The sequence below is a fragment of the Astatotilapia calliptera genome, chromosome 18, assembly GCF_900246225.1.
Source record: "Astatotilapia calliptera chromosome 18, fAstCal1.2, whole genome shotgun sequence".
Lineage (NCBI taxonomy): Eukaryota > Metazoa > Chordata > Actinopteri > Cichliformes > Cichlidae > Astatotilapia > Astatotilapia calliptera.
The window spans coordinates 6,041,343-6,051,021 of record NC_039319.1 but is presented as its reverse complement, the minus strand read 5'-3'; the positions used below and the strand labels follow the sequence as shown (position 1 = coordinate 6,051,021).

The 9,679-nt window shown below is 40.6% G+C and overlaps 1 protein-coding gene and 2 non-coding genes across 3 annotated transcripts in view; 2 read left to right on the top strand and 1 right to left on the bottom strand.

Annotated features, from left to right (window-relative positions):
• Window positions 1-9,679, bottom strand: part of LOC113010761 (ATP-dependent 6-phosphofructokinase, platelet type-like) — a 31,997-nt gene that overhangs the window by 9,754 nt on the left and 12,564 nt on the right. The window contains exons 10-18 of the mRNA XM_026149968.1: window positions 9,391-9,483; window positions 9,066-9,280; window positions 6,449-6,500; window positions 3,140-3,406; window positions 1,802-1,863; window positions 1,064-1,175; window positions 649-748; window positions 439-544; window positions 4-121 (exon numbers count right to left, since the gene is read on the bottom strand). Of these exons, the coding sequence (XP_026005753.1) occupies window positions 4-121; window positions 439-544; window positions 649-748; window positions 1,064-1,175; window positions 1,802-1,863; window positions 3,140-3,406; window positions 6,449-6,500; window positions 9,066-9,280; window positions 9,391-9,483 (1,125 nt within the window). The remainder of the gene's footprint in view (window positions 1-3; window positions 122-438; window positions 545-648; window positions 749-1,063; window positions 1,176-1,801; window positions 1,864-3,139; window positions 3,407-6,448; window positions 6,501-9,065; window positions 9,281-9,390; window positions 9,484-9,679) is intronic.
• trnar-ucu (transfer RNA arginine (anticodon UCU)) lies at window positions 7,974-8,065 on the top strand. The gene is given in 2 exon segments: window positions 7,974-8,010; window positions 8,030-8,065. It is a non-coding gene; the product is annotated as a tRNA-Arg (tRNA).
• Window positions 8,490-8,581, top strand: trnar-ucu (transfer RNA arginine (anticodon UCU)). Its single transcript is given in 2 exon segments — window positions 8,490-8,526; window positions 8,546-8,581. It is a non-coding gene; the product is annotated as a tRNA-Arg (tRNA).

Below are 9,679 nucleotides of genomic sequence, written 5' to 3'. Positions count from 1 at the left end.
CACCCGCGTCACGTGTTCCAGCTGCCCGGAGTCGGACACGTCATAGCTTGTCTTATACTTGGCCAGGATTTTCATTAGAGGACGGAGCTTCAGCCACCACTGCTCCTTAGGGATCCTGTGACTGAAAGTAGAGAATAGACGAATGTTCTCTACACTATTTCTTAACCACAGAGATCTTAAAAGCAAGATTAAAACAAAAAGCCTGGGACCGCTGCTTCAGAGAATTTTAAGGGAATTGGGTCAGAATATTTTCCAGGTTTGTTCTTAATAATCTGGTTCAGATGCATTAGCACTACCTTTTGTTTTTAACTATGTTAAAGATCTGCAAATGGTCCTCTAAAACATTTTTCCTCTCACACAGTAAGTAAGCTCAGCTTGTGAGCTTACTTACTCAGGGTTGTGAGCTGCACTGCTACAGATATTAAACAATCTTCTTACACAAAGTCTGTCTCGTCCCGGAGCTGCGCCACAGGCTGAAAGACCAGAGTTCTGCGACGCATCCCCAGCAGGCATGCGGTGTCCTCCGAGTTCGCAAACACTCTCCCTGCAACGAAGAGAAGCATCAGCTTTTGTAACTGAGGCAAAGCAATTTCACACCTAAATGTTCTGCATCCTCGCTGGAATCAAGTGTCACATTTATGTGCTTGCCTCCTTTGTAGGACTCCTTGAGTGTCCGGGTGATCCACTGCATGGCTTTGGCTGCAATTTTGGTACCAAAGTTTCTGTCAAAGGGAGATGGAGCTCCTCCCTGACATGGAAAAAAAGTCATATTTATTCAAAATAAGGGCATTACATATAAAATATCACAAGTCTAGTATCTAAAATAATGTTAAGTGCACTTTTCTGTTACACTATAACTCTTAATTTTGATCACTTACAATCACTAGTTTAGCAACATAACTCTACACAGTAATGTCTGCAATATCTCCCAGATAGACAGGATGGATGGATAAAGGATAGCAGATATTTTGTGGATTTGGCTCCTTGCATCACAGATTGTCATCATTGCTGATAAACATATCAAGCACAGCATCGCGTTCATTCATTTGTGCACGTGGCCAACCTGCTGCATGTGACCGAGGATGTTCTTCCTGCAGTCGAACACTCCTCGCCCTTCCTCAGAGTAAAGCTGGTAGATGAAATCTGTGGTGAAGTTCTCGTTGCAGTTCTCATTTCTAAAACACAGCACAAGGGTAACAGGCCGGTTAAGGGATCGCTTCACCAAATAACAAGTGCTCCCTTAAAAGAAGATGCTCTAAACAATGCCTGAACCCATTTATCAACTAACAGAGGACACAGAGTCACCAGGCTGCTAAGTCTCCACACACCAGCGTTCATATACCCTTCATCCAGGCTCTGCTTTTCACTGCATGCATGCATAGAGATGCTGTGATGCACCACTATGTTTGAGGGCATCTTAAAATAATGAAATTATGCAGGCACACAATGTCACCTGCACTCGGTTCAAAATACAACGTTTGTCCTATTTCCAGACCTCGGTCCTGCTGGGAGCAATTTCCAACAGCGTGGTGGTGCAGTGGACTAAAATAACCTCAATAGAGGACATGAAATAAAGTGTAAGGTTAATCAAAAATCTTTTATTTGCCAAAATGGTTTTATATACATAATTGAGAAACACTTATTTACAAATAACGCACTGCAGATGACATTTAAAAATAGAGCATTTTGCATTTTTTGTTCATCGCAGACGTACGCACAGGTCCGTACAATAAATCCCACAGGCTTGTGTAAGGTAATGCATCTAAATGTAACTTTAAAGAATGAAGGTGTTTAGCCTCACCTGAGCACCAGTCCCCTCTGGATGCTCGTCTTCATCTTCTCTGTCAGATGCTCCACGTTGGCCTGAAAACACAGAGTCTCTCACATTAAACCTGCAAGAGCAACTCTCACTCTTCAGTCTCTCATTGCAGAGTGAAGAGCTGCAGGTAACATTTACACCACCATGGGGCGCCATATCTTGTCTTTTACCCAGCTGGTGAGCCCAAGAGGGTTAATGCAACAGAAATGCAGGTTTACGACACCACACACATGCGCTTTTTACTGCTTCTCATTGTGATCACTGAAAAAGTGTTTGTTTGTTTTATTACCTATTCATGCATTTTTATGGTTGAAATTCTTTGTGACACGTACTAGTTATAGTTCATATGCAAAGGCAGACTTCTAAAAAACTAAATTGTGCACTGCGCCCAGACTTTTTAAAAAGAAAATTAGTTTGACAAAATTTACAGAGCATAAAGAACTCAACATTGTTAGATTAAAATTAAGTAAAACATACACAGACAAAATAAATAAAAAGACAATTAATATTAAAAGTGTATGTAACAGGAACATTGTAAACAATAATAGTCCTGACGTCTCTAATCTCCCTGACCTGATCTGTGTTGATGAGATCTGTCTGTCATTGAATGACTGATGCAGCTCAGAGGTTATTAATAAGTTGCTTCATGTGCACTGCTATAATCTGGGTCACCTGCACAGCCCTGAAACATCCAGGCAGAGGCACTGATTGACTAACGGAAGCTTCTGCACTGCACTGCAATCAGTCTGCTCCACTACTGCTAAGGATGGAAATGTGCAATGTAGTGAAAGGTATTAGGCTCATTTCCAGCTCTATGTTGCTTATTCTGAACTCTTGATTCATAATCCAGTGCAGGGTTGGCTGGAAGTCTGTGTTAGCCCTGCAACAGAAGAAAGTGGACGGATGCCCTGACTTTTCAAAACAAGCCATTTTTAGCCAACTTTCTTCTAACTGGCTGCCTGTCGTAGACAGAAAGCTTGAACATTACGTGGGTGGGGCTCAGTTGTGTGGCTGAGATGACCATATTAGGAATTTCTGTTCTTATTGACATCATACAGAGCCCAAAAATAAAAAAGCCATGTTAAACGGAGGATTAGGAGCAGTTTGAATCCTGAATGTTTATGCTGTTGCCCTCATAAATGGTGTTACCAATAAAATCCAGTCATGAAACATACAAAAAATAAATTAAATGGAACTCAAAAAGGACTTGACAGGAATCATGGCTATAAGAGTCATCGAGAGGTCTTGGTATTTTCTGATGATGAGAGGAGACATGAAAATAAGGCATTTTCTGTTGGATACAGACTTTTTCTCTCTAACCTGAAGGTCACGGATGTCAAATGGCTCCTCGTAGATGTAGACAGTGTCGGCGCCTGCAGCCAGACCACCCACGGTGGCCAGGTAGCCACAGTAGCCCCCCATTGTCTCAATGATGAACACTCGCCGCTTGGTGCCGCTAGCTGACTGTTTGATGCGATCACATGTCTGATTCACACACACATAAAACAGTATACAATCATTAAACAAGAAAAATATGTTCACGCAGAGAGCATGCAAATGCAAAACACACTGTACACACAAGTAGAGCTGACAGGAATATTTTATTTATCCTGATAATATAAGAAGGATTTGTGAGAAAACATCTGAGCTTTTTGATTGTGGGTGAAAACTGGTAAATATGATTTGATTTGATTTGATATACCTTTATTAGTCCCAAAATATGTCATATATGTCATCACTTTGTAAAATAAAATTAAAAAGAAAAGAAAAGATACCTGCATCAGCTCTACTTTAAAGTACATAAAATAGCTGAGTGTCCTTAGAGATGCACAGATTGACTCAGTAACTCAGTCCAGTCATTTATTTTACAGCCTGTCATACCACACTGAAACTAATTTATCTGATTGTTTAACGTGGCAGTCGACTGGCTGCATGTGGACAGACCAGGGCATGAGGCTAAAAACGTGCTTATTTCTTCAGACATCTTATCATCAGTTTTGTAAGTGGAGGATTTATTAAATGCAAATATTTTCAGGATGTACAGAACATTTGCAGCAAAAGAGTTACTCTGCTGTGATTTTATTTCAGGCCTCGCCCAGTTCAGGTGAAACTAGACGGTATGCAAATGATTATGACACCCCTGATGTAGATGGTCGCGGACTGAGGCTACATCCACACTAGCCCGGACAGATTTGAAAACGGTGTCATTTCTGCCGCTTATGTACTTTTCGGCTCTTTGAAACGTCGAATGTTGAGGAAAAGCACCGAGTTTTTTAAATGGACTAACAATGAGGTGGAGTTGTTGCTGCGAGTAACACAAAAGTACAAAGTTGAAAAAGCAAGTGAGAGTTAAAGAATTTGAAGAAAATCTATCTGGAGCAGGTACAAACTGATATTAATCTTTAAAAATTCAGAGCAAACAAAACAACTGCTGTATAATGCCCTCCGCTATCTTAGTTTAATTGGTCACATGACTGCATCATATGACTAACATGCGTTTTTGCTGTCCATACTGCAACGCCAAAGCACCCTTTCCAAATGTATGCATTTTCGAGAGCGTTTTCAAACCGCTGCGTTTTCCATCAGCGAAAACGCCTTCTCAGTGTGGACGGGAGGCCAAAACAGAGAAAAAACAATGCGCATTAGTGTGGACTTTTAGCCTGAGAGGGTTTTTTTCTTCCCAAGAATAAATAAAGAACAAAGGAGACTGTAAAGAACTGGTAAATTTACCATCAGAGTCAACCTGTGTGTCCCTTTAGTCTAATCAGATGATTTCAGGCTTCCAGATGAGGTGTCCTTTCCTATTTACCTTCTCAAAAACACTCTTATTTTAAAGTCTTGTTAGTTGGCTTCACCCATCTGGTACCAAATGCACAAGAGGCCAGAAATAATCAACACAGTCAGTAAAACACAGGAACAGTCACTGACATGCATCGTACTCACTGACACTCGGGTTTTACTTCTGTTTACTCATTCCTCTCTTAAAGTTTTAGTAGATGAATTGGCGTGCATAGTTCAAATGACTGCACCTTGCAGGACTGGATCCAGTTAACCAAGTCTTTGCTGTACTTTCTTTGCCCTCTTTGCCTTGTTTTTGTACATAATGAATAAATAATAAAGTACATTCTCTACATCCTCCTGGATGGTAACGGAAGATAAATAAAATCTGGATCATCCAGTCCGTTCGCCAAGCAGTATTTTCAAACTGCTAGCTTATCCAAACCAATTTGAATTAAATGAGCTACATGACGGACGCCAATTTCAGGGGTCCATCAATCCCCCTAAAACTATGCTAACATACTGAGGACGGTAGTTTATGAGTAAAACAGAAGTAAACTTGCTGATCGAGCAGTCTTTATTTTAGATTTGTAGATGTCCCAAAGTAGTAACGATGCATGTCCAGTGACTGTTGCGCTGTTGAAACGATACAACTTTATATCTGTATCTCGTAGCTACGTTTAAGAATCACTCTCCTAATGTGTCCTTTCATTTGTATAGCCATTTGGTAAACACTTCAGCAGTAGTTCATGAGTTAGCATGGGTGTAAGCCATCTCACCTCTAACATCACTACGACGTGTAATAATAATCATAGGCGCAGTGTTTTTTTCGAGACATCCGACTAAAGTCAGGAAAGGGACCTATCGACTCACTGTGAAATGGTCATCATTGCGAACAAGACTTCATGAGGTCCTGATAGACTAAAGTGGTGCGACCAGGCACCACAGGATGTTTAGACCTTAATGATGGGTAAAGGTTTTAGCGCCCAGTTCGTCTCATACAATGGTCCCTACATTTTCGCTTGCTTGTGATTTGACATTATCTCTGGCGATACGAGTAGAATCAAGAGCAGCCCCCTCCTGCAGGCTAGGCCAAACATACAGTCCACAGGCTGCAGAATCGACTTCAAAGGCCTGATGACACTAGGTAGCCGTATTCGACGCATTGTTTTATTTGCGTGAGTCTGTTGTTAGGAGCCCCTATGCGGCAAGGTACCTCACACAATCTCTGAGAAGGCAAATGGCTTCTCTACCGCTGATGGAAAACGCAGCGGTTTCTTGAAAACGCTCTCGAAAAATGCATTAACATTTGGAAAGGGTGCTTTGGCGTTGCAGTAGGACAGCAAAAAAACGCTCATGTTATAGTCATCATGATGCAGTCATGTGACCAATAACTAAGATAGCGGAGGGCATTATACAGGCAGTTGTTTTGTCTAGTGTGCTCCTGAATTTTAAAGATTTGATTATCCCACGTTTTAGTGGTGTCTGACCTTCCTTGGTCCAGATTAGATTTCTACTGTTCAAGAATCTTCACCTCAACTTGTCTTGCTCTATCCTCTTGTTCCTATATTTATTTCTACTCGAATATTCTTAAATAGGTACCTTGTTTGGTTATATGCTATTAAACTAATCGCCAAGTATGCCAATATCCCCAGCAACAACTCCAGCCTTCGATTTGGTTTAGTCCATTAAAAATAACTCCATGGGGTGCTTTTACCTATAACTTATATAAAACCATACCATTTTCAGACAGATTTTTCGCCAAGCATAGTCTTCCTGTGATTAAAGCTACTTACAATTAAGGCCAGAAACTTGGACATTCTGTTTATATTCAAAACAAATACTAGGTACCAACAGCCCAGCCCAGCTATGATTGTGGATCTGATCTGTCAGGTAGTCCTCTCTCTAGGTGCACGGAAAGGTGCGACCATTTAACATCAAGAGTGTCTGTGATGTTAAAAGAATAACCCATTAGCTGTTGGCTCTCACTAGGAACAGTACATTCTTTGTTCAGCATGCAATAACTGCTCTAGCGTTTACAACCTGAACTGGGCGAGGGCCTGAAAAAAATGTATCCAACTCTGCCTCGAGTCTACTAAACAGCGCTCTATAATATATGCCTTTTGTACAAGATTTCTGTTCCCATGAAATTAGAAACTAGTAATAGTTGCATTTAAATTAAATTCTCGACTATCCGCGACAACTTTACTCAAAAATCTCTTGTAAATGAATAGAAATGTGGATCTACTATACACTGTTACTGCAAAATGAATTATATACGAAACAACGACTCTCATAGGATTTTGAGGTTTCGAACTCATATTAATGCCTCGCCTGCAAACCTTGTGTCATGGTCCACATGCAGTCAGTTCGAACGCCATTTGTTCACACGCGTATAAAGACGAATCCAGAACAAAGATAAATTAGAGTAATCTTTCTCCTAACGTGCCATGATGATCCGTTGACAAGTGGCGTAATGATAAGCAGCTCATTGACAGAATGTACTTGGGATGCTCCTTGTGAGGTTTACTGTGTGGTGTTCTGATATCTGCTGTTGCCAGTTGCCTGTGATGGAATCGCAAACCTGCAGGCTGGCTAGCTCTCTCCAGGAGTTGGGGGGACTTTGGCTTCTCATTGGCTGAGAGTAAATTGGAAGAGGAAGATGTTGAGCTTTAAGGTAGTGACAGGCAACTCGGTGATGCAGGTGTGAATACATTTTTGTTTATCCTTTTTTAATATTTATGTTATACCAAGGCGTTTCGACGCGACGAGGTGAGACTCCAGAGGCAGTCGGGCAACGTTTCCTTTTATGTTCAAAGAAGCCAAATGACATGAGGACGTTTATTTGTTTATCTATATCTTATTTTTGTTTTTTTTGGTGGTTTGTCTGAAATGACAATGAAAGAGCTTGGTCTCAGATTAAAACAATAGGACTACGAACTGGTAGACCACAATCAGGTTATGCAGACATATACAAATCTCATAATCATTCCCAAACGTCATATAAAACAGTGTTCCCGTTAGACTGAACCTTCCTGCTGTCTAGTTTTATCTGTCTACAAACTACTACACCAGGAAATGAAAGCCTCAAGTTTACAAAGCTCAGAATCCACACCACTTGTAGTAGCATATGGCTGTCATCTAATTATACAGTTGAGTTTGCTGTTGATGTAATTTTCTAGGTTTGCGTTCCACCAGAATCACTAACTCAAGAGGGTTTTTATTTCCCTTGAATTCTTTGCAAAGCAGAGAAGATTCAGGTTGCACACAAATGCGCATCTGAACAGTAGGTACTCAGAATGGGGTTTCTAGGGACGTTCACATCACCTACGTGAATTCTACTCCACATTCTGGGTAATAAAGACCAGAATTTGTAGGCTCTGTGGCGCAATGGATAGCGCGTTGGACTTCTAGTGGATCCTTTCAGGTGCAATTCAAAGGTTGTGGGTTCAAGTCCCACCAGAGTCGCAAATTTAAAGGGGAGAACTTTATTGAAGGTTCCTGCTACACAAAAATCTTAGTTTTTGACCAGCTTTATTGTAGTCATCCAAACAAAGTGCTTTGGTCAACTGAAAATCTGTTACTACCACCAGGAAATGAAAGCCTCAAGTTTACAAAGCACAGAATCCACACTACTTGTAGTAGCATATGGCTGTCATTTAAATACAGTTGAGTTTGCTGTTGATGTAATTTTCTAGGTTTGCGTTCCACCAGAATCACTAACTCAAGAGGGTTTTTATTTCCCTTGAATTCTTTGCAAAGCAGAGAAGATTCAGGTTGCACACAAATGCGCATCTGAACAGTAGGTACTCAGAATGGGGTTTCTAGGGACGTTCACATCACCTACGTGAATTCTACGCCACATTCTGGGTAATAAAGACCTGAATTTGTAGGCTCTGTGGTGCAATGGATAGCGCGTTGGACTTCTAGTGGATCCCATCAGACACAATTCAAAGGTTGGGGGTTCAAGTCCCACCAGAGTCGCTAATTTAAAGGGGAGAACTTTGTTGAAGGTTCCTGCTACACAAAAATCTTAGTTTTTGACCAGCTTTATTGTAGTCATCCAAACAAAGTGCTTTGGTCAACTGAAAATGTGTTACTACCACCAGGAAATGAAACCTTCAAGTTTACTAAGCATAGAATCCACAGCACAGAACCTTGAACAAGGGGAAAACCTTGTTCAAGGTTCCTGCTACACCAAAATCTCAGTTTTTTTCCAGCATGAATTTAGTCATTCATTGGGCTTTGTGTATTGTACTTCTAGTGGTTCCCTTCAGATGCAATTCAAAAATTCAAGTTCCACCAGAGTCGCCTTTACACATAATTCTGTGTGACTCCTGCTACGAAAGAAGATTAGGACAAGTGAAAAGACCAATATAACTTGAGGCTTTTGTTGTATTTTTGTTTTCCAAAATTCATCTCTTTCTAAATTCTAGCCACATCTCTTCAACAAAACAGTTTCCTCTACTGGAAAGATTCTGATTCTGATGATTGACCTTTGACCTTTATTATAAAACCTAACAATCTCATATCTGTCTCTAAAACAAACATACTTACCATCTGAACACACTCCATAAGTGGCAGTCGAACAGCCTGGTTGCCAACCAGAGACACGACGCAGGCCGGGGTGTTTGCAGATGCCTCCAGTAATGCTAGCACTGCCTCCACACCCATGCGGCTTGCCTGCAAAGATTAAAGTTCATTCAGAGGGAAGTAATGAGCACAGAACTTTTTTTTTTTTTTTGACTTTCACCAATCCATGATATGAGTCTTATTTATTGATTGCTATTTACCAGGATTCTGTCAAACGCTGAGGGTGTTCCACCTCTCTGCACATGGCCCAAGATAGTAACCCTGGTGTCAAAACCCAGGCGGCGCACTACCAGCTGGTTTTGAATAGTAAACATGAATTATTAGTTGGCATAAAGGGCTTAAAAATATATGCCATTCCAGTTAAATACAATATATCTATAAAAAATATTTAGGATTTCACTTTAAAAAATTCCAAATTTCTGAAGACTGTGATCATATTTCTACTAAATATGTAGTGTCAATGTAATATTATATAAAGCAGGATTATAT